Source organism: Penaeus chinensis, chromosome 39, assembly GCF_019202785.1.
Source record: "Penaeus chinensis breed Huanghai No. 1 chromosome 39, ASM1920278v2, whole genome shotgun sequence".
In the NCBI taxonomy this organism is placed as follows: Eukaryota; Metazoa; Arthropoda; class Malacostraca; order Decapoda; family Penaeidae; genus Penaeus; species Penaeus chinensis.
The window spans coordinates 20,998,293-21,023,292 of record NC_061857.1 but is presented as its reverse complement, the minus strand read 5'-3'; the positions used below and the strand labels follow the sequence as shown (position 1 = coordinate 21,023,292).

At 39.2% G+C, this 25,000-nt stretch overlaps 2 protein-coding genes across 5 annotated transcripts in view; one reads left to right on the top strand and one right to left on the bottom strand.

Moving 5' to 3' along the window:
• The window catches only part of LOC125046659 (N-acetyltransferase ESCO2-like), an 8,746-nt gene extending 4,971 nt beyond the window's left edge, over window positions 1-3,775 (top strand). The window contains exons 7-13 of one of the 2 annotated variants that reach the window (XM_047644505.1): window positions 226-348; window positions 1,002-1,254; window positions 1,599-1,652; window positions 1,788-1,847; window positions 2,127-2,311; window positions 2,442-2,628; window positions 2,899-3,775. In XM_047644505.1, coding sequence (XP_047500461.1) covers window positions 226-348; window positions 1,002-1,254; window positions 1,599-1,652; window positions 1,788-1,847; window positions 2,127-2,311; window positions 2,442-2,628; window positions 2,899-3,426 — 1,390 coding nt within the window. In that variant the 3' untranslated portion in view covers window positions 3,427-3,775. Of the gene's footprint in view, window positions 1-225; window positions 349-1,001; window positions 1,255-1,598; window positions 1,653-1,787; window positions 1,848-2,126; window positions 2,312-2,438; window positions 2,629-2,898 lie in introns of both variants that reach the window. The other variant, XM_047644504.1, reaches the window with a different exon arrangement.
• A 15,063-nt stretch (window positions 3,776-18,838) lies between these two features.
• The window catches only part of LOC125046402 (transcription activator BRG1-like), an 18,053-nt gene continuing 11,891 nt past the window's right edge, over window positions 18,839-25,000 (bottom strand). For 2 of the 3 annotated variants that reach the window (XM_047644160.1, XM_047644162.1), the window contains exons 20-23: window positions 22,766-22,974; window positions 21,616-21,742; window positions 21,176-21,344; window positions 18,839-20,741 (exon numbers count right to left, since the gene is read on the bottom strand). In XM_047644160.1, coding sequence (XP_047500116.1) covers window positions 20,572-20,741; window positions 21,176-21,344; window positions 21,616-21,742; window positions 22,766-22,974 — 675 coding nt within the window. In that variant the 3' untranslated portion in view covers window positions 18,839-20,571. The remainder of the gene's footprint in view (window positions 20,742-21,175; window positions 21,345-21,615; window positions 21,743-22,765; window positions 22,975-25,000) is intronic. The other variant, XM_047644161.1, reaches the window with a different exon arrangement.

Sequence of the window (25,000 nt, the reverse complement as noted above, 5' to 3'; positions counted from 1 at the left end):
GGACAAATTTCATGGCTTGCCGGATAAAATATCCTGATATTTATATTAAGATATACATAACAAATGCATTATCATCATCAAAAGCTTTTAGTCAATTTAATGTTTTTGAAAATTAGAAATAAAAATTCCCCTTGGTCAGTTAGTGTAAATTGTTAACATAATATGGGATATTAGAATATCTGGATTCAGAGTATAAATGTTATATCAGTGATTTTATTTCAACAGGTTGTCTGCCAAAAATGGTGATATCACCCTGAAACAACGTGTTGGAACGTTTGAGAAGAAAAATGTTGGGCGCATTGTTGAAGATGAACTTAACCAGTTTATTGGTCAGTCTGAGATGCAGAGGTATGTATTGTGATACTATAATATTTGTAGATATCACAGTCAAAATTTTAGTAATGTAGATGTTTTTGAATACTAGTACTGTTTCCTTAAATGTGTACAATGCTCTAAATCAACCCCATAGGGATAATAGTAACATGACAACCATAAGGGAATGGGAAGATAGTGACTAGATTTTGGCACTTGTTGTTTGATGATTATCTGCAGAAGGCCTATGCCTTGAGTGAACATTAGAACCTGGAAATTGAATTAAAGATAAGGAAAAAGGAACAAACAGATTAAAATAGTAGGTATAGGCCAACAACCAGGAGGGAAGGGGGTTTCTGCTGATAAGTTAATGGCTTTGTAAACCCTTTCACTTCTCTTAGGTAATGAGTTCAGTCCACCACCTCTTCAAGTTTTTGGAATGTGTGATAGGCTAGTTGTATCCAAAAAATCAAATACCATGTTGTTAATCTGTAGCAGAGTCTCCCACATTATGTTAAATAGTTTGATATCTAAATTTTGTTTTTTTTGACTAATTATGGTTACAGCTTCACGAGGTTTGTCTGGTAAAGCATCATTTAAGAGGAAATTTCGACATCCCTGTTATGATTATTCAACAAGAAGAAACCGCATTTAATACTAAAAGGCAAATTCTGTCTCAAATCTTTCAGCCTGGATCAGGTGGCATTGCTACCCTCAGTACAGTCTACCAGTCGGCCAGTCCCAACCAGAGTTCCCAGCACACCTTCCCCCAAAAAGAGAATAAGCCCCCGAAAAAGAGCCAGAACTCCATCTCCAAGAAAGCGCACGGAGAAGAACAGCTTGCAGACAGATCTAAATGTGTCTACAAATTCCGAATTGCAGGACATGGAGTTAATCCTCCAGGAGTGGGATGATAATCAGGAAAATCCAGGCCAGGAACAGGTATGTTCTATTTGAAGTGTTTGTGTGTTTGCATGCGTTTTTATTTATTTATTTATTTATTTTTTTTCCCCTGGGAAAATGAACTTCAGCATTGATGCAATTGTTATTTTTATGGTTTAGATTATTTTAGTGAGTGCTTTTTAGAAGCAGGAGAGGTATGTAGGAGTGGGGGTGAGGAAATGGAAAATTTAAGCTGAATTACAAAGAGATTACTCAGTAGTTACTTCTTTTAGAATATCCTTGATTTTTGTTCATCTTTGTCATTGTTTAACTTCTTACGGATTGCTCTTCAAATTGTTATTTAGGCCATGATAGCCCTTGCTGATGATAACTATTTCTCTTAGGTTGTTACACGACGCTCTCCACGTAAGAATACAGTCGGTGATAAAGAAAACAAGGTAAGAAGAGAATGTGAATGTGCACTAACTTGTTTTGTATATTACTTTTGTAATGTTTCTTGATACTAGAAATATAAAAATAAGATTTATTTCCTTACATTAGCTGATCTGTTGCCAATTTCCTTCTCTCACTAGGTTGACAGTCCTCGTCGTTCACCAAGGAAAGCAACTGATGGATTCCCTAAAAACACCATGGTAATATATTTGTGCTTATCTATGAGATGGTACTTCTCAATTATTTATGTTACAAAGAAGGATTTTGAGCAAATTAAGATGTATAGATTTAGGTATATACTTGATTTCAACTACTCCCTTGTAAAATAAATGTTAATCTTTTAAAGATTTCTTTTCTTTTTGCTCATAATTAGTCTCTCTCTTTCTCCTCTCTCTTCTTCTTCTTTTTTCTTTCTTTTCTTTTTATGCAAATGTTTTAGCTTTCTACATTTCAGTCTATAATCAATTCTTATATGACAGAATGATTCACCAAGAAGATCTCCAAGGAAGCCAATTCCTGGCAGCATCCCACAGAGATCACCAAGCAGAGCACTGAAAAGGTCACCCAGTAAAAGCAGCCCACAGAAAGGGAAGTTCTTCTCAATATTTGACCCCAAGCGTCGGCTCTCAGACAAGGTCTCTGTAGCAGACAAAATTATGAACAAGTAAGAATTTTTCTTTTACTTTTTAGTGATCTTGGGTATAATAACTTTGAAAGGACATTGTGAAATGTACTTTTATTGTATATCTGATATGTTGCTGTTATTACTATTTAATTTTATTTGTGTTCAGCAGAACTGTTGGGAAGAAGGTCCCTCTGAGAAAAAGTGATGGATCCCAAATGATGATTGATGCAGGACAAAAGGAATTTGGGGCCAAGCAGTGCAATGTCTGTGGCATTATATATGAGATTGGCAATCCTGAAGATGAAGCTTCTCATGAGGCCCATCATAATAGCTTCCTCAACACACTCAAATATATTGTAAGTTGTACTTGTATTAACTAAATCTTAATTTATTGTAAATGTGTGCTTTACTGTTAATGTATATATCCATAAATTTTTACCACTCTTCTACAGTAAATTGATTTCCTTCACTGATATCATAAATGTTACCATCTTTTGTAATCAAAATTTTGTAAGAAAGGAGGGTGTGGCAGTAGTGATTATTGATATTATTATTATTATCATTATTATTAATGATTTCTTTCCAAGTAATTGCTGCTACTAACTGTATTCATTTACAATTTTCAGGGTTGGAAGAAGGAAAGGCTAGTAAGGGACTTAGATCATCATGGAGGAAGGGTTATCATGGTTTTACCTACAGACTCTCAGCATTGCTGGCGTAAAGTGGAGGAGATAAGAGAAATTGTTGACCAAGAGTTGGGCTTTGCTGAAAATGGGATCCGTGTGAAAGAAAACACAAAGGTCTTCTTTTATGTTCTTGAGAAGAGGATTGTTGGCTGTCTTATTGCCGAGACCATAAGGGAAGCACACAAGGTGATCCCACAAAGATCACCTATAAGAGGTGGTGGCCAGTTAGTGTGCTGCTCTGAAAAACGGTACAAAGTATGGGCTGGAATTAGCAGGATTTGGGTCTTGGCTTCAGAGAGAGGGAAAGGTATTGCCTCAACATTGGTTGATGCAATGAGAGGTAACTTCCTCACCAGCCACTTCCTGACTCTTGATGAATTTGCCTTTTCCGATCCCACTGAGAGTGGAATGGGCTTTGCTGAGAAATACACTCAGAGAAGAGATTTCCTTGTTTATCGTCGTTTGTAAGAATGAGAGCATTTTTTAGTGTATTTGAAATGATAGATATATGCTTGTGTTATATTTATACCAGAAATATTTTGAGATAGATATTTTTATTTAAATCATACTGTACTGTTTTTCTTCTCTCTCAGTACATTCTGCAGTGCAAGGAAGTAAGAAATGTTTGTCTATGCAGATACAAAATGTATTTTAAGTTTGTAGGATAGCTGTAAAAATTATATTAATAAAATGCTAAGTAAGCATTTATCCAGCTCTCAGACTTGGCTAATATTTTGAAAATAACCCAGGCTTTGAGTTTCAGGAATAATTTTATAAATTTTAAGGTGTAAAAATTGATTAAAAATACTATACACCATATCTCTCATCCTTACCCTTTTGAACAGTGTAGTCCTGGTGTATGGCCATGTATACATTAAAATTTAGTAATACTTTTAGTAATAAATTTGTGTACATGAATTATTAGTAAAAAAAATTACTTGTTTTAAAATATAGTATTTTGTGAATGAGATAAGTTACTAACACTGGGAAAAATAGTAATATTAACTTTTGACCCTCTGTCTTGAATGTTTTAGAAATACTTAAAAAATCTGGATGCTGTAGAGCAGTGATTCCCAAGCTTTTTCTGGTTGTTACCCAATCCCCCCCCCCCCCCAATCCTTTGCCCGTTGTTGTCGTGGGGGGGCTTAGGAGACGAAGACTGAGACCCAATGATGGGGAACTCCTCAACCTTGGGACTCAGCCATCGACTCAACTAATTTTGCATAGTCTTTTTTCCCACTCATACTTTTCGTTTCAGTTTCTTCACCAATCCCTTCTACTATCCACCTAAGGTGTGAGAGCCGTGCTGAAAGGATGAAAGGCTGACTTTTTGTCAGTCCTGAACGGCCTGAGGGAACCATGGGCACGGTATTCCCCTGCCATACCTGGCCCTTACCCCTCAAGGGGACCCTGAGGGGTGGACTATTTTTTTCCCCAACATACTGCAGGCTTATCATGGGCAATAATGAAGACATAACCCCAATCTTAGGGGCAATGAGGCTTGCCCCTTTATCAAATAGCCCCAATCCCAGCTCTCCTTTGACCACGGCTCCGAACACTGTAACAACTCCCCCATCATCAATGCATACTAGTACAGTATCAACCCTAATCAACAACCAACCCCCAGGAGACATTTCTACTCTCCCAACATGCTCAACTTCAACACCTTTACTCCCACAACCTTCTTCATCAACCATCCCATCTCCCCTTATTACTACCTTACAACCTTATTGCCCACCTCCCCGTAACATTAACCCCCTCAACACTACTCCCTCCTCCACACGTCCCCGCACTTCTACTACCCCTACCTCTACAAGAATCCTAAATACTCTATTTAGCCCAGCCAAATGGGACCGATTTTTCGTGATCCCTCCCACAGCTTCCTACTCTCAAAACACCCTCTTCCAACAATGCCTCCAAAAACAAGTAGGCAAAGTCTCTTTCCATAGCCGACGCGACCACTCCCGTCTCGTCACAGTAACAACTGAAAACGAAGCTATAGCATTAACAAAACTAACTGATCTATGTGGTAATCCCATCCCTACAGAACCTCATCCAACCCTCAATACTTGCACTGGAACTGTCTCTATCTCCCCAACAGATTGCCCAATCCATGACAAAGAATGGTCAGATTGTGGAGAAGACTTACTCGCTTGTCTCTCAGACTATGATGCAACATATGTACAATGCTACTCCATTCCTCCCAGAGGAAATCGTAAGAAATCCATCAACATTGCCAAAATTACTTTCCGTAGACATGACCTTCCCTTAAATGTTTACATAGGTGGGGAATCCCTACCTGTTCGACCATACCAGCCTCCTCCTAATCAGTGCCAAAATTGTTGGCATTTAGGACATCCTGCCAAACATTGCCGTTCCACAGCCAGATGCCCGCTATGTGCCCAACCTGGCCATACTCGATCAAATTGCTCTGCACAATCACGCACATGTGCAAACTGTGGCGGCCCCCATAATCTATTTTATAGAGGCTGCCCCACCTACAACTTTGAGTCTGAGGTAGCAACTCTCAGATTCAGACTTGGACTCACTCTACGTGAAGCCAGACAGGAAGCACGTCGACAAGGCTTTTCTCTTACCCCCTACTCCAGTAATGTCGCTCACTCTGCCAATCCCCCTACCTCCCAAGCTCCTACACCCTCTCCTAAACCCAACCCCCCTCCATCTACCTTCCCCTCTTCTACCTCCTACTTTCCCCAGTCAAATTCTTTTGCCATCCTAAACCCAGACACTCCAATCTCTACCCAATCAAATTCTTTTGCTATCCTAAATCCAGACACCCCCATCTCTACTACAGTCCCAACACCTTCCCCTCCCCGCACTACCCGCAGCAGACAGAATAAACGTTCCACCCCCTCTTCCCCTACCTCACAATCGTCTCCACCTTCCTTTGCCCCTATTTTTCAGACACCAGACTTCTCTTACCCCCCTCACAAGAAAACCTTTATCTCACAAAACTCCGCAACCAACCCCATTACAGAAACTCTTGAAGATATCCAGAACTACATAATAGAGACCCAAACTATTACTCATTCACATTCAAATTCTACAGTTCCCGCTCCCTCCACATTCAGTGACTGCCGATTGCTTTAGTTGTCTAGCCCTTACCCCTCAAGCGACCCTGAGGGGTGGACCGTCTCTCTCCCTAACATACTCCAGGCTTATCGTGGCCAACAATGAATAACCATTAACCATTAACCATACTATTATTACAGGCAATGAGGCTTGCCTCTTCATCAAATAGCTCCACCAATTCAAACTCGCCCGATTCCCTGACCCCAGGCTCTCCTTTGACCACGGCTCTGAACACTACAACTAATACCCCCTCCTCAATGCCGACTAGCACAGTATCCACCAACACCCCAGGAGACATTTCTACTCCCAACATGCTCAACTTCAACAACTATACCCCCACAACCTTCTTCATCAACTACCCCATCCTCCCTTATTACTACCTTACAACCTTATTGTCCACCTCCCCATAACACTACCTCCCTCAACACTACTCCCTCTTCCACATGCCCCCTAGAGCGGGAGCCCAGAGGGGTCAGCCTAGCTAAAAAGGTTACCAATTCTAACCCACATAGCAATGGTCCTTGTGCTTGCCCATGTATGAAAATAAAAGTCTGCCGGGCCTGCAGTGGTGGACAAGGTCATGAGGTCATGTCAAAGTTGTAGCCCCATAGCATTTATTAAGGCCCAGACTTTGGGTCTGATCTGAACATCACAGCAGAGATGACATGATGGTCGCAAATGATTCCAATGGACAAGACAAACAACTTATATTCCGACAACATTTGGCTAATGTTAACGGTTTGGTCTGTAAAAACTGTTTTAGTTGAGAAATATGGTGCGAATGGCATCTTTTTATGGCAATGAGTATAACTTTAACCATTTTTACAGACCAAACCGTTAACATTAGCCAAATGTTGTCGGAATATAAGTGGTTTGTCTTGTCAATCGGAGTCATGTGCGACCATCCTGTCATCTCTGCTGTGATGTTCAGATCAGACCCAAAGTCTGGGCCTTAATAAATGCTATGGGGCTACAACTTTGACATGACCTCACATATGGGTGTCTTCATAAATTCTTTCCTCTCCCAACGCACTTTCCAGGTCAAAATTGCCTCTGCCACATCATCTTTCTTTCCTCAAATTGAAAGTGTCCCACAAGGCAGTGTGCTTAGTACCACCTTATTTCTTCTTGCTATAAATGACATTGCCTCAGTTCTACCACCAGTAGCCCGGTCATCACTATATGTTGATGATTTAACCATCTATGCCTCTGGCACATCCATACCAAATCTCTACCAATTTCTTCAACCTGCAATATCATCAGTTTCCTCCTGGGCCACAAACCATGGCTTCCGCTTTTCTACCTCCAAATTATTTCTTCATTCTTTTCTCTCGCACACGTGTAGGTCCTCTACCTTCACTCTTCTTATATGACACTCCACTTCAACACCGTTCCTCTGGTAAATTCCTAGGCGTCATTTTTGACTCCAAACTATCCTGACGAGACCATATTCTTTACATCAAAGAAAAAGCTCGTCGCCGTCTCCGAATTTTACAAACCCTATCCCATTCATCCTGGGGCTCAGATCGAAAAACTCTCCTTCATCTTCATGTCACCTTAATCCTCTCCACTCTAGATTATGGATGCCATATCTACTCCTCTGCCTCAACTTTTCTCCTTGCTCTGCCTCAACTTTCCACCACTGTGGTCTTCGCTTAGCCCGAGGTGCCTTCCGCTCCTCTCCAGTTGAGAGCCTGTACACTGAAGCAGGCATATCATCTCTCTCTCGACGCCGTGCCCTCCTCTCTCTCCGATGTTATGCTCGATTCCACCAACTTCCCCTCACTAAACTAACTATCCCACGATCCCTACTTCCTACCTTTGCTTCTTCTCCTCGTTTACCTACTCCTTTCTCCACTCGCATGGATAATCTCCTCTCCCATTCCCCTTTTCCCCATCTCCGACTCCTCCCGTTCTCTGTCCATTCAGTCCCTCCATGGCTTATACCTTGCCCCCATATTTGCTCCTCTGTCTACCCTGACCCACCAAAATCAAATATTCCTCCTACTGTCCTTCTCACCCATTTCCTTGACCATACCTCCACTCATTCCTCCAGTATTCCCGTCTACACTGACGGCTCCAAAACCACCTCCGGTGCTGGTTTTGCAGTAATCTTCCCAACTCGTACTTTCAAATACCCCCTCCCTCCTGAATCCAGTGTCCTTACTACAGAACTGTATGCTCTCCTTTTTGCCTTAAAACACATATACTCACTACCCTCTTCCTCTTATACAATTTTTACTGACTCCCGTAACTCATTAACCCTCATAAAGTCAATACACACGACCAACCCCATTGTTCGTAAGATCCAGAACTGGTTGTTCTACCTGTCCACACGTCATAAAACAATCAAATTTTGCTGGGTACCCAGCCATGTTGGAATCCCCGGCAATGAACAAGCAGATAACTAGCACGCTACGCTGCTATGTCCACATCAAACCAACCACGTTTCTCACATATCCCAGCCACGGATTATTACCCACACTTTAAGACCTCCTTGTATAATCGATGGCAATCGTTTTGGTCAAGTCTACACACTAATAAATTACATACTGTAAAACTGTCAATTTCCTCCTTGTCAGCTCCATTCCATCGGAACAGACGTTGGGAGACGGCCCTCGCCCACTTACGCATTGGCCACACCCGTCTAACACACTCCTATCTAATGTCACAATCCGATCCACCCCTATGTCCCTTATGTAATGTTCCTCTTTCAGTCCCACATATTCTATTGTCATGCCCACGTTTTGAAGCAGCCCGTACCTCTACTTTCTCCCACCTATCCTCCCTACAGAGACATCCCAACTTATCAGACATCCTTACAGAATCTCACACTTTCTGCTTTGACAACCTGTTTTCCTTCCTCAAACGCATATGTATCCTTCACTTGATCTAATCCTTTACATTACCTCATCCGACCCTAACCCATTCACTTACCAATCCTTTAACCCAGCTTTAACAACTAATCATTAACCCAAACACCCTTCACTAACATTAACTATAGTACTACATGACCTTAGATGTCTAGCACATTTATTTTGCCTTTAACCATTAACCATTAACCTTACAACCTTATTGTCCACCTCTCCATTGCACTACCTCCCTCTTCCACACGCCCCCGTCCTTCTACTACCCCCATCTCTACAAAATTCTTAAATACTCTATTTAGCCCAGCCAAATGGGACCGATTTTTCGTGATCCCTCCCACAGCTTCTTACACTTTCTGCTTTGACAACCTGTTTTCATTCCTCAAATGCATATACATCCTTCACTTGATCTAACCCCTATACATTACCTTACCCGACCTCAACCCATTTACTCGTCAATTCCTTTGCCCAGCTTTGACAACTAATCACCACCCTTCACTACCATTTACTATAGTGCTACATGACCTTAGATGTCTAGCATATCTATTTTGCTTTCAACCATTAACCATTAACCATTCCCTCTCCTCAATGCCTACTAGTACATTATCCTCCCAAATCAACACTCCACCCCCAGGAGACATTTCTACTCTCCCAACATGCTCAGCTTCAACACCTCTACCCCCACAACCATCTTCATCAATTGCCCCATCCTCCCTTATTACTGCTTTACAGCCTTATTGTCCTCGTCTCTGTAATACTACCTCCCTCAATACTCCTCCCTCTTCCACACGCCCTCGTGCTTCTACTACCCCCATCTCTTCAAATATCTTAAAAACGCTATTTAGCCCAGCCAAATGGGACCGATTTTTCGTGATCCCTCCCACAGCTCCCTACTCTGACAACACTTCTCTTCCAGCAATGTCTCCAAAAACAAATAGGCCAAGTCTCTCCGTAGCCGACCCGATCGTTTCCGTCTCGTTACAATAACATCTGAAAACCAAGCTATAGCAGTATCAAATCTAACTGATCTCTCTGGTAACCCCATTCCTGCAGAACCTTATCCAACCGTCAATACTTGCACCGGAACTATTTCTATCTCCCCAGCAAACTGCCCTATCTATAACACAAATTGGTCAGCTTGCGGAGAAGACTTGCCTGTCTCACGGACTATGATACGATATCAGTACAGTGCTACTCCATTCTTCCCAGAGGTCATCTTAAGAATCCCACTAACATTGCCCAAATTTCTTTCCGTGAACATGACCTTCTCTTGAATACTTACATTGTAAGTCCGACCTTATCAACCTCCTCCCCGTCAGTGCCAAAATTGTTGACGTTTAGGACATCCTGCCAAACATTGCCGTTCCACAGCCAGATAACCTCTATGTGCCCAACCTGGTCATACTCGATCAAACTGCTCTGCACAGTCACGCACATGTGCCAACTGTGGTGGCCCCCATAAGGTATTTTATAGGGGCTGCCCCACCTAAAGATTTGAGTCAGAGGTGGCAACTATCAAATTCAGACTTATACTCACTCTACGTGAGGCCAGACAGGAAGCACGTCGGCGAGGTTTCTCTTTCACTCCCTACTCCAGTAATGTCGCTCCCTCTGCCCCTTCCTCAACCTCTCAAGTTCCTACACCCTCCCCTAAACCTATCCCTCCCACATCTTACTCCCCCTCTTCTACCCTCTACCTTCCCCAGTCAAATTCTTTTGCCATCCTAAATCCAGACACTTCAACTTCTACTGCAGCCCCAACACCTTTCCCTATCCCTCCCGCAGCAGACAGTTTACACGTTCCAGCCCTTCTACCACACTCACCTCCACCTATCTTTGCCTCTACTCTTCAAACACCAGTCTCCTCTTCCTCCCCTCATAAGAAAACACTTGTCTCACAAAACTCCACAACCAACTCCATTACAGAAACTTGAAGATATTCAGAACTCTACTCGAGTCCCAAAGTGACACTGAAACCCTTCATCCACCTTCAAATTCCACAATTCTCGCTCCCTCCACACTCAAAGTGACTGCTTATATCCATCCTCCTACTCATATCCCCCCCTACTCCCTCCCAACACAGCTCATCCCCTCCAGCTCCACCTACATTAACCCTCCCGCCATCCCCTTTATCCCTTCCACTCCCTCCTGGATACACACGTGAATCCCTTATGTCACAACTATCCCCTTCCCCAGATCCTCCACCTCCTGATACCCTTCCTGATACAACACCACCTCCCCCCTTTCATTCCCTATATCTCCCCTAGCTCTTTCCCCTTCAAATTCTCCAACACGCATTGTAATCGTTATCACTCATAAATCAACTTAAACTATCCTTCACTGTTTAAGTTGGAATATTCGCGGTTTCCGTTCTCACAGACTCGACCTTCGTCATATCCCTTCTTCTTATAACCCATCTATTATCTGCCTTCAAGATACTTTTCTTACACATCCTCCTATACCAATTCCCAATTACCATTTTGTCTCTTCCCCACACTCCCTTTATGTCTCGTCTATCCTTATCAATCAGAAAACACCTTATGTCATACCTCCCTTTCAAACCACTGTCCCTTGCACAGTTATTCGTATATTTCTTCGCCGCTGGATCACAGTGATTTCAGTCTACTTCTCCCCTTCCCACCCCACTGACTTTGTTGCCTTTGAAAATCTAATTTCCCAACTCCAACCACCTTTCCTCATAGTTGGTGATTTTAACTGCCGGCACACTCTTTGGGGTGATTCTATCACCAACTCCCGTGGCCGATCCCTATCGCTTTCTCTCTACATCTGACGTTCTTATTCCTAATTCAGATCGCCCCACACACTTTGATATACGGACGCAATCTGTTTCATGCATTGACCTCTCTCTATGCTCCCCTTACAACTACAGTCTTAAGAACTGCCTATACAGCCATTCCTCGAATCTCAAGACCTAACACCTCCAAATGTGTTCCATGGTGGAATTCCGATTACGCTAAAGCGCTAAGCTTAAAACGTGCAGCCTGGGGCAGTCACCGCTACAAACAAGGCACCCCTAATCAGCTAATAACCCTTATCTCCTTTAAAAGAGCATCCGCCTGTCTTCGCCGTAAATCCGGAACAGTAAAAAAATAGCTGGTGAATTTTTTTTTCCTCAATTACATCTACATCTACCTCAACTGGTTGGCGCCGGACCCATAAACTATCAGGCAAACATCCCCCCCCTCCCATCCAGCCCCTGTCCTCCATATTCGAGATACTCTCATATCTGATCCTCTCCAAGTCGCTAATGAACTGGATCACAATTTCAGCCAGGTCCATAGTGGTTCTTACCTGTCTCCGCACTTCTCTTCTATTGAGACCATCAGGGAACGCACCCCCTATTATCTTCACCCTATCCTCTGCTGAGTCTTATAATGCTCCTTTTTATTCCTCTGAACTGTTGCCTTACAGTCGTGCCGCAACACTCATGAAGGCCCTGACGGTATTCACTACCGTATGCTCCGACACCTTCGATCTTCCACTCTATCCTTCCTATTAACAATTTTCAACCACATATGGGCGTCAGGAAATTTTCCTTTTCATTTGCGAGAAGCTCTTATCCTCCCTTCTTGAATCCTAATAAATCGGGTAACCTCCCTCAAGATTATCGCCCCATCGCACTAACTAGCTGCTTGTGCATACTAGAGCGAATGGTTAACTTCCGCTTAATGTGGTATCTTGAATCTCACAATCTCTCTCCTTCCCAGTTTGGTTTCCGCCGTGCCCGAAGCACAGCTGACCCCTTTGCTCATTTTGAGACATATATTACATCTGCATTTGCACGCCATGAATCCGTATTAGCCATATTCTTTGACTTAGAAAAAGCATATGATACTACATGACAGTACCGTATTCTCCAACAATTGTCCTTCCTAGGCTTACACGGAAACATGGGTGTCTTTATAAAGTCTCCTCTCTAAACGCACTTTCCAGGTCAAAATTGCCTCTTCCACATCATCCTTTTTTCCTTAGTTCGAAGGCATCCTACAAGGCACTGTGCTCAGCACCACTTTATTCCTTCTTGCTCTTAATGACATTGTTTCATTTCTACCACCAGGAGCCCAGTCATCACTATATGTTGATGATTTAATCACCTTCGTCTCTGGTATATCCGCCAATTCCTTCAGTCTACAATATCATCAGTATCTTCCTGGGCCACTAACCATGGCTTCCGCCTTTCTACCTCCAAATAGTTCTCCATCCCTTTCTCTCGTGCACGTGTAGGTCCCCAACCTCAACTCTTCTTATATGACACTCCACTCCAATACCGTTCCTCTGGCAAATTCCTTAGCGTTATTTTTTACTCCAAATTGTCCTGGAGAGACCATATCCTTTATATTAAAGAAAAAGTTCGCCGCCGTCTCCGAATCTTACAAACTCTGCCCCATATGTCCTGGGGCTCAGATCGCAAAACTCTCCTCCATCTTCATGTTACCTTGATCCTTTCCACTCTCGATTATGGATACCATATCTACTCCTCTGCCTCAACCTCCCTCCTTGCCCATCTTGATACAATCCACCGCTGCGGTCTTCGTTTAGCCCTAAGCGCCCTCCAGTTGAGAGCCTGTACAATTAATCAGGCATTCCATCTCTCTTTTGGCGTCATATCCTTCTCTCTCTCTCCGGTGCTATGCTCGATTCCACCAACTTTCCCTCACCAAACTAACTATCCCACGATCCCTACGTCCTACCTTTGCTTCTTCTCCACCTTTACCTACTCCTTTCTCAATTCGCATGGATACCCTCCTCTCCCATTCCCCATTTCCCCATCTCCGGCCTCTTCCGTTTTCTGTCCATTCCGTTCCTCCATGGCTTATACCTTACCCCAGTATTTACTCCTCTGTTTTCCCTGACCCATCAAAATTAAATATCCCGTTCTCCTCACCCATTTCCTTGACCATGTCTTCATTCATTCCTCCAGTATTCATGTTTACACTGATGGCTCCACATTTACCTCCGGTGCTGGTTTCGCAGTAACCTTCCCAACTCGCACTTTCAAATACCCCCTCCCTCCTGAATCCAGTGCCCTTACTACAGAACTGTACGCACTCCTTTTTGCCTTAAAACACATCTACTCACTCCCTTCTTCCTCTTTCACTATTTTTTACTGATTCCCGTAATTTATTATCCGTCATAAAGTCAATACATACTGTAAAACTATCAATCTCATAGTCAGCTCCATTTCATCGGACGTTGAGAGATTGCATTGGCCACTCCCGTCTAACACACTCCTATCCGATGACACATTTTGATCCACCCCTATGTTCCCTATGTAATGTCCCTCTTTCAGTTCCACACATTCTTATTGTCCTGTCCACGCTTAGATGCAACCCATACCTCTACTCCTCCTCCCTTCACCGACCTCCCAACCTATCTGACATATTTACAGAATCTCACACTTTCTGCTTTGACAACCTGTTCTCCTTCCTCAGACCCATACATATCCTTCACTTGATCTAACCCCTTTACCTAATCCGACCCTAACCCATTCACTCGTCAACTCCTTTGTCCAACTTTAACCTTTTCAATATTAATCTAGATAGCTAACTCAACCACCCTTCAATATCCTTTACTATACCTTCCTATAGTGCTGCATGACCTTAGATGTCTAGCACATTTATTTTGCTTTTAACCATTAACCATTCATACATGATCCTTGTCCATGGTCCACCTTCAGGCATAACTCATGACTACAGTGACTGTCGACTTATGAGGTCCATATAAAAATAAACGATTAAATCCTGCAATTTTATTGTTTTCATTTGTTATTTTTTCTTTTGTTAAGTATCAATGAAAAACTTCTAGTTTGCCTTTGCTGAATCTCATAATTCTGAAATGGTACCAAAGAATTAATCCCCCCAATCTCTTGCTCGTTGTTGTCGTGGAGGGGGGGGGGGGGCTTAGGAGATGGGGACTATGGTCCAATGTGGGGGATCACCCCTACCTTGGTCCTCAGCCCATGCCTCAACTAATTTTGCAGGGTCTTTTCTTCTACTCCTTTTCTTTTTCTTCAACCCCTTGTGATGTCCATTTATCCAAATTGTTGCCGTTTTTGCCACAATACTTTATCATAATGCTCCTTACACCTTTTCGCTACTTTACTTTACCATACTGCCATATGACCTTTGATATCATTTTGCACTTTCTTACCTGGGGGCTTTACCCCAAGCCTCATGCTGTCACTATATTTGAATTTTAAATAAATGAAATAAAAATTAATCTAATGCACATAAAAATTAGATTATTGTGAAACTATTTTAACACTAAACAAACAAACAAAAATGTAGCTTAGGGAACCTTAGAATTATGTGAAGATTAACTTATTTACTACCTTAACCCTTGCCCTCACCTCAACTAATTTTGCATGATCTTTTCTTCTCCTCCTTTCCTTTTCTTTCTCTTCTTCATCCCCTTGTTCTTATCATAATTTTTAACTCATTTTTCACCTCTGCCACAATGCTTCTTCATAATGCTCCCTACTCCCTCAATTTCTTCCCTTTCTAACAACCTCATCAGCTTCCCCTCTCTACCCTTTTCACTAACATACTACCCTCTAGTACTGTTTAACTCTAACTTTACCGTAATCATTATCACATTCCAAATCGCTGCAATTTTTTTCAATAAATAGATAATTACTACCCTAATACATCTCAATGTGTTGTTTTAGGCCGAAAATACATAATTGGATAAAAAAGGTAACAGCTTGGGCAATAAAAAGGATGTATTACTCATGTGTCTGGCAGCAAGGCATTGCACAAACCTGTAAGTTCACTCCACTGGCTGCTTACCTGCTAAAGTCCTTTGGTTTTATGTATAAATATTGTCAGATTATGGTCCCCTACAGTCTGCTACATGGCCCCATAGTTTGGGAACCACTTGTACAGGATATACAAAAGACATTTTTTACTGAATGTTGAATTGACCATACAAAATGAAAAGCAAGTGATCTTTGCCATTGCATCAAAAATCAGAACTGAGAAATTCAAAGTACAGACATGCTAGCCCATGTCTTGGAAATAGACAGTTCTAATTTTTGATGTCTTGTTATATCTTCTTTCTGCATCATCTAGCATTTTGCAAGTTGTTACAACTTAGTTGACTGCAATACCATGTTTGTTTTTTATGCTTAGCCATTTGAAAACTATATATAAAATCATCTAGCAAAAAAAAACACTATAGCATTAATTTTTTTATGGTCTTCTCACACCTCTTATTTATAAATTATCATGGAGAGACTGCACGGGCTCACAGCATTCTTGCGTGAGAAGGGGAGGAGGGTGGAGTGAATATGGTAAGGAGAATGAATGGAGATGAGCATTGCCTAATGGAGAGGGATGCCAATAATTGTGTGAATGGGTATGTAGAAGGGGTCTACTCAGACATGGCCTACATTTACCTCTGTATATATTTACTATTGCAAAAAATTGGAGCAAAGGTTTGTTCATATATTACTAATCCACCAGTAGCCTATTAGTATCAGTTTGTATGCAGAAAGTCCTTTACAAAAATTTGTATTTGGAACCATGTCTTGGATATATCCAGGAATGAAACATAATAACATCCTAGATGCCATATTCATTCAGGACAATTATTTATGTTTTTCTTTTGTCTATACCTTCTTAACAGCACTTGTTTTACAATTTGCTTTTGTTTCTTAAAGTTGAATCAGCCATGTTAGTTAGTATTGCATCTTTTAATCTTTTATTCCTCCTGATGTACACATGAATTTCAGTTGCCTCTCCCATGGCACCCCCCTTCTAAATTTAAGTTGCATTTAACCTCTTCCCAGATGGGACATACATTTTTTTCATAATTTTCACAAGTGTACAAAAAGTATTCTTTTCCCCAGACCTTCCTCTTCCCCTCCAGAGTGTATAAAACCAAAAGATAAAAATTATCTCTACCACAGGATCTCCAATTTAATACAGACTGTCATATTTATGATGTTCTAAAATGCAATCACTTTTGCCATTTTGGATTTGTTTTCTGTTACTATTCTGTGCAGAGTTAAGCATTCCACTTCAGTTTTGCCTGGTACATGAGACAGATCCAGTCACACAGCTTCCCATATTAGTTACATAAAATTACAATTTCAGTCCCCCCTGCTAGCTCAGTTTAAAATTACTTACAGTAATATTATAACTGAATAATAATATTGAATCAATCTCTGTGATGACATAGAATAAAATCCTCATTGCTGGCAACAATATCAGGATTTAGGCAAGAAGTGCTCTCGGTCTAGCTTTCCCAGTAGTCTGCTAGGCCTGGCCAAAAGGGTAATGATCTCTGACCTATGTCTAGCTCTAGAGTCAGGTAAGCTGGCACTGGAGATTGTCACCTGTTTCTAAAAAGTATGTCACTTATGCTTTCATGTACAAACATACAATCTATCTTGAAATTGGTCAACCCTTTCTGCAATTCATGTACCCTCTTGTGAGATCAGATGTCACCTGACTGTTTATCTGTAACATCACTGACTGTTATCATCTTCTCAATCACAGTGGCCGTTCAGCATTCCAGCTATTTCTTCATTTAAATACGGTCATCATAACAGGCATTCAGACATTAAAAAAACCTACCTATTTAAATAAATAGAGCTTTTATATTCGTAATCTAACTTGAATCGGATTCCACAGCATTCTTTATCAAAGTTGTCTCAATTTGTTTCCTGCAAGTAGAAAAAGAAATTACATGCAACTTTTGGCTTATAATAAAATTAAACAATTTAAATGTACACCATTATGTTCCTTCATATACAATATTCACAGTGCAGGTGTGTCTCTTGCTTTTTTTCATTACTCTTTATCAGGGATGATAGAGGCATGTACCAACTACTAATTTTCATATTTATGTGAAGTTTTCTTTCCACTTTCCCTGTGCTCTGCTAATTTATTTCGTTTGACTTTAGTTTGAAATGACTTTATAAATTATATCTTTGATAATGGAAGCAGTAAATTAATGATACTGGCAACTGACAAAGGAGATTTAATGCAACTCTGCCTTCCCTCTGAATAAGTTTGGTATGTTGAACAAAAATAATCAATCAAATAAATTATTTCAAGGCAATAGCAAGTACTTTACATTCACTTGGTAATTCACTCTAAAAAACAGCACACAAAACCATATTCTTAAATTAACTTATTTTATTATAATGTTTTCATAATAACCCCTACAATCTGGATGACATGACCATCGTGTCATGAAAACATTTGGCTTGAGTGGAGGGTGATGTGAATATGCCGTCATGGGAAATTTTGGCTGAGGAAGGGCTGAGGTGACAGGAACATGCCGTCATGGGTGATGGGGATGACTCACCATGACTGCACAAAAATCTTGGAGGGTGTTTAGATTCAATGGGTATTTAGGAAGAGGATATTGCATTATTTCCATCAATTAATGAGTGTGGATTATACTATCCATTAGCCATGACTGGAAGAGCACTGACTCCAGGGAGGATCCTATTCCTGCTTGCCATGACTGTCAATGATATTGAGAGATGATATTGCAAGGAAAACAGTCTATTACCATCTGGATAAAAAAAATCAAAGGACAAATATACACACTGGAAAACAGCAAAAAAGCTAAAGTAGCTAATGCAGAAAAAGAGGAAATAACATTGCAAAGGTGAGGCATGGAGTTTAGTCACCACACACAAATATTTGTATACGCCTGGCCTACAAGCCGCACACCCACCAAAGTGGCTGCTCAAGTAAGCCTATTTTAGGCCACATTATGGCAGACAAGCATCTGGATCCAATGGGTTAAGTACTCCTTTATGTTTAAGTCCTTATAACTCACTCAACACATTACAATTCATTTTTACCCATGGGGCCGTTTTTCATTTCCATTTTCATATACAACATTCTGAACAAAGGGATTAGAAAAGAGAAAAAAAAAAAATCTTTTTGATGTTTTATTTCATGACATGTTGACTAATTTGCTAATAAACAAAAGTATTACAATACTTTATGCTTAAACACATTCATCTCAAGATTCTACAGACAGAACATGGAATGAAAGTATGGAAGCTTAAATAATTCAGAGATTCTTTGCTTTTTCAGCAGTTGCAAAGTTAAATTAAACCCAAACTTTTATACAATTTTTGCAAACTATGACAGTTACAGATGGATGCTTACTCTCCCTATATATATATAAAAAAAGAAAAAAAAATATAGTAAATAAATAACAACCATACATTCATTCTGAAAATCTCCATAAATCTAGTCCTTTCCCAATGACCCAAACCTGTATTGGAGGTAGTCTCATTCACCATTCTTTCTGATAAGTTCAGCTTGCATCCACATTTATTATCAACTAAACTAGTTGCCTCTTCCAATGATTACATAACATCACTGCATACAATTAGTTTTTATGCAATGTCTTTAAACTGGAATGATTTCACATAAAATGCTGGTATTGTGTTGTAAAATTCATTCTTTACTTATTTTTCCTGTCAATCAGAGGATAAATTTGTGCTCTTATTTATTAGATTTTACATCTGCTTTCAATAAACTTTTTCAATTTTTCACTACATAAATAGAATTAAAAACGTATCTAAAATTAATAATACAAAAATAAAATGGCAGATGAACAACTGCTTTGTTTGAATCAGGTTCTTACACTTTTTATTCACCCTTTTCTACCTTCTCTTATTCAAATCTAATTAATTTAAACATAAAAACACCAGTAAAATTATTTATTATCCCTGACTGTCTACTGTGACAGCATGAAATATACAGAAACTTTACTAGTCATCATGAAAGCATTTCTGCACCTGACTTTCCTGACACTATCTTTAGAAGCAATAGATGTCTCTAACCTATACCTTTGCTACATGAATTAACAGAAATCTGTTATTATTACATTTATTTTTTAATGCCACTGGCAAGTCCCAATGCCTTAAAAAAATATTTGAAGGTGTATTTCCTTAGAAAAAAAAATCATATTCTACACAGGCAACCATGATGGTTGCAAGTTGCATTCCAAATTGAACTGATAAATGCATTTCTCTCGAACATAAATCTTCATACAACTGGTCTACTTCAAGTGATGGCAAATTTGAACAATTTCACCCATAAAAGAGATCTTCCCCCGAATCTTTTTTTCTCATACTCCTTTCTTGCATCTGCAACCTGATGACACTTGATCACTTCACTGGAAAAAATACACAGAAAAAATGAAAAACAATTCATTAGCCAAGACTCAAGTTCAAAAACAAATGTTACTCAAGGAGAAAATAAATTTAAAATAAAATAAAACTGTGTCCTCAGATGTAACATACAAAGTGAGCTTTGATGCATAAAACAAAAATAAAGGGCCAGTTACTCACAGAAATTTGAGATCAATTTTCAGAATTTGGCTACAGTAATTTTCAATAAAGTAATAATAATAAAAACAAAAACAAAACTAGTTCTGTCACAAAGCTTACATTAAGAGACCTCTTCCTTCTTTTCTTTTTAACCTTAAAATAAGAAGACAGCTTAAAACTGCTGAGCCAAACCAACATCTTTACTACTCAGTTTTTTTCCCCACTGGAAATGGCACGGCTCTCCGAAAAGCATTATACCATCATAAGAAATCAATCATTTAATTAATCAAACTTGGTGTCATCTTCATGTCTTTATGATAACTCTCACTCTACTTCCTTCTTACTCACGTCATCGTCATCATCATCATCATCATCATCTGAATCATCGGCATATTTCACTCTTTTCTTTCGTCCTCTCCCCTTGTCTCCTTTGCTTTTCTTTCCCTTCTTGGGCCTTACTTCCTCCTCCTCTTCCTCATCATCGTCATCATCTTCTGCCAAAAAGCCAAACTCGTTGACACATCAATTCCACCTGAATTACATATTGCTACATATTTCTGCAGCAAAGCAATACATGCCATTACACTATGAATGGCAAAGACACACTGCCATGTTAACAGAATAACAAATAAACTTGTTTGGTTAGGTTCAAGTTTATCAAAACGGTGTGACTACAGCTTTGAAATCAAATTAGATTTCAAATATCTCACCTTTCTAACAGATTCGTTTTTTTTATCCATTAAAAAAAAAAGTATATCATTGTAAAAATAACAATAAAATGAAGCCACAGCATCAGAAAGAGCACTTGCTAATAAATGTTAAATGGTCAACTTCTTAAAAAATATATATATTAAAATAAAAAGTAAGTAAAATAATAATAAATAAATAAATTACTAGATAACATTCTTTCAAAAATCATCAGCCCCACCTTCCTCTGGGAGGTTATCAGCCTCTGTCTCAATGCGTTCACGGGCATTGAGGAACACACTCTGCATGACTATGGAGTCTTCATAAATGATTGATGCTTCTTCGTTATATTCCTGAGCATTGCGGCACAGAAGCATGAAATCGCCCTCTACGTCATTCAAGTCTTCATACTGAAAAAGTTGAGAGTCATTAATTAAAATTATTAAAAGGAATAAAGGAGGAATGATGGTAATTGAGAAAAAATACAAAAAATTATGTTTTACAAAGGTTTTGAGGCAATACATTTTTTGGGAGGGATTCAGATTGAAATTTGTAAATCATGCAAAAAGCAAATATATAATTTTTTTCTTAACGACTAATAGTAACTGTGAAATAAATGCCATGCACACAAGGTGTCCACATTACAAATTTGAAGTTCCAAACGTTAAGCTATATTCTCACCCTTCCTTCCTCTATCTTGTTGAGTATCTTGCGAATATCCATGGGCCTCTTGATCACCTCATAGTAGTCTGGAAGCTCCCGACGTGAAGGCAGCTTCATGAAGGGCTCACTCAGCACCCTTCCATCACTGTACAAGAGGAGCAATTGAGGTTAGTTGATAAAACCTGGATGTTAAGGTAGAACTGATTTTTCTATAGCAATTTAGCATTATTAAAGAGAACTGAACTGTAACCTTAATTCAAATGTCTTGGACTTACCTAGAGCAATGTCACACCATAATATAATTGCATGATCATTACTGTAATGATTAATAGGTATGATTCCATCATGAATTTGTTAACAACGAATGATACAGAATAGTGAACTACCTCGATTCACATTCCAGTTTAATCTAGAATCTTTGCCGCTAAAAAGGTATTTAAAACTCATCCTAATTCACGGACTTGAATGAATGAAAATACATATATAAAAATAAAATAAAATATAAAATACGAAAATGATATTAATAATAATCCATACAAACTCACCTCTTTCCCGAACTATTTGTCCTAGTCCTAGAGCAAACATGAAAGCATAAATGGAGAGGGCTTTGAAAGTGCACACCAAGACAGAGTTCTTTATTTTCTTTTGTTCGTTTTTGATGAGGCTGTAGACCAACTATCTCCACTACAGATATTCAGTAACCATCCAATCAAAAACAGCTGCATGGTTACCCCAAGACACTTAAAGACCCTTCTCCTTCATGTAGTGCACAACAGTGTTAACACACTCTAGGAATGGGACAAAAGTCCATTACTTCATAATAGAGACAGTTTTACGAAAAAAGAAAATTTACAAGAGACTTGAGCACTACTTTCTACCTGTATAGTACAATCTGAAGTCATGCATATATATATATATACACAGTATAAATCTTTTGAACTCTTAGAAAGCCTGGCAGAAACTTATGGTGCAAAATACAATGTTTGCAGACACTTACATACCCATATGCCAAAATGCTTAATAATCCAACACTTATCATAAACAACTCTTATCTACTTTACAAAATACACAGCAGAGCACAATCCCTAACTCCAGGTAGCTCTGAATGAGAGAATTCCCGAACACGTGAAAAATGTCTCATACTAAGTGGTGGCAAGAGGGCTTTTACCTGTCCTCATATTTGATGACTATGTCCATCAGACGCTTGAGCTGCTTGATCAGGCGTTTGTTCTTGGGACCTGGTTTCTCCCTCGCCGGTCGACCTCGTTTCTTGGGCTTAGGGTCATCATCATCGTCATCGATCCTCCTTCGCTTGCCCTTGGAACCACGCTTGCTCTTGCTGCCATTGGCCTCCTCTTCATCATCATTCTCCATTGCCTGAAAAGTCATGTATCAAGTAAACCTCTGGTCTAAGATAACAAAACCTTCTGAATTATGATAAGAACCCAAAGAAACTACTTCTGGTCATTCTGTACCATTCCTGCAAAAAAAAGAATCTGGCATACCTGCAAGCCAAACCAATACAAAGGCAAATCACACTACTACAAATAAAACAATAATATCTACTATGGATGAGTAGTCACAAAGTATTGCAATAATATTCATTATTGAAGACTAAATGCAGCAAAGATCACATTCCTTCAGTATCATTTTCAATTCAGCTTCTTAAAGTGTGTTTAACATCATTATTCCATCTCAAAGCCTATTAGCTATCTGAGAACAGATATAACTACCTTTTAGCATAAAAAATCAATCTACATCTAAAAAAAAAAGTGTGACTTTTCTTCTAAGTGGTCATCAAAAGCTTTTATATAACAAAAGAAATTGTGAAGGAGATATAAATCTACAACGTATTACTTTGGTAGTTACTTCAGCCAGCAGTAAGACGTGCTTCTTGGCAATAGGGATCAAACATAAGGTCTCTTTTGTAGCATCCTGAAACCCCCAAAACTTTGAAACATTGATATTGGCTTGTGGTTGCAACAACAGATCATTGAAATGTGTTCTGACATACAAAGTTTTGAAGAAAAAGAAAATTACACTGATTAAAATGCTGTTAAGTTTTTTGTTAGTAGCAAGAATTATATAAGCTTAAAAAGGTATATGATCATTCAGCTACTTATATTGTTTCTTTACAAAACACTGTTTTGCAAGCCTGTGGAAACTTTCAAATGTATTTCTAAGATTCAGACAATTTTTTTCTTATTTTCTTATACTGCGCTTCATGCAGAAAGAGGAAGAAATATTTCTTGAAGTTTTGTAGGATAATTCTAATGATCAAAGACATTTGCTAATGTTGAAGACTGTAACATATCAACAAATAAAGTTATACAGTTGTTTCTTTGTCATTTTTGATACTGAAGATATTGAAGATATTCATCATCCTGAAGTCAGTACCATAACACATGACCCGGACTTGTTGGAAATTCTTACCACATTCTTTCAGCAACTTTCATTACGACTTCAAATTTTACTCACATAGTGTGAACATGTATTTGATAGACAACCAAAATGGCACAGAAACATTTTCTTCATCTTCGTATATGAATTTTATATCAAGAAAAATATAAATCCCTAACTGTGACTTGTATGAAATATATTGAAGAGTATTGTGCTCTTATTGACTTGCCATGTCACATTGTTTCCAGCTGGAGGATTACAAAAAAGATGTTTCAATTGGTTCTAATAATGTGCATGTAAAGGACAAACATGTCTGAGGATATAGCAAAGTGTTTAGGGTTTCTGGAATGCTACAAAAAAGGCTTATAACAAAGCATTATGGAAAAATAATAAAATCAAATTTAAAAATATTCATTATAATGAAATAATACCAAGAACAATAATAATAATACAAACTATAACAATACTTGATAATAATAATCATTATAACAAAAGTAACAATAACAATGATGATGGAAAAAAAAAGATAATAATAATTAATAATGGTAATAATAATAGCTAATAATGATAATAATCAATAATCAACAATGATAATAACAATTAACAATTAATAATGATGATAATAATTACAAAATAAGAAAAAACACTTATCAATTCACATTCTCTCTGTAACAGCTTGAACATTCAGATCCTGTCAAAACTCTCTTACCTCTTTCCCATCCTCTTCTACTGCCTGCATGGAACAGAAATCAGTATTCTAAATATACTGACCAAAAGACAAGCGCAAACATTGTTTTCCTTTCCATCTCCCCCAACCCTCTCGTTCATCTTTCAAGCAGCTTCATAAAACATTTCATTACACAGAGCCAAGGCACATGAAAACTGTAGGTCAATGTCATTCCAATTTTAGATATCAGTTCTTTGATGATAATGCACTTGCTGAAGCTAACCTTCCAGTCTTAAGTGTAGGTTCAAATGAGGGAATGCATCCAAAGGACTTCTC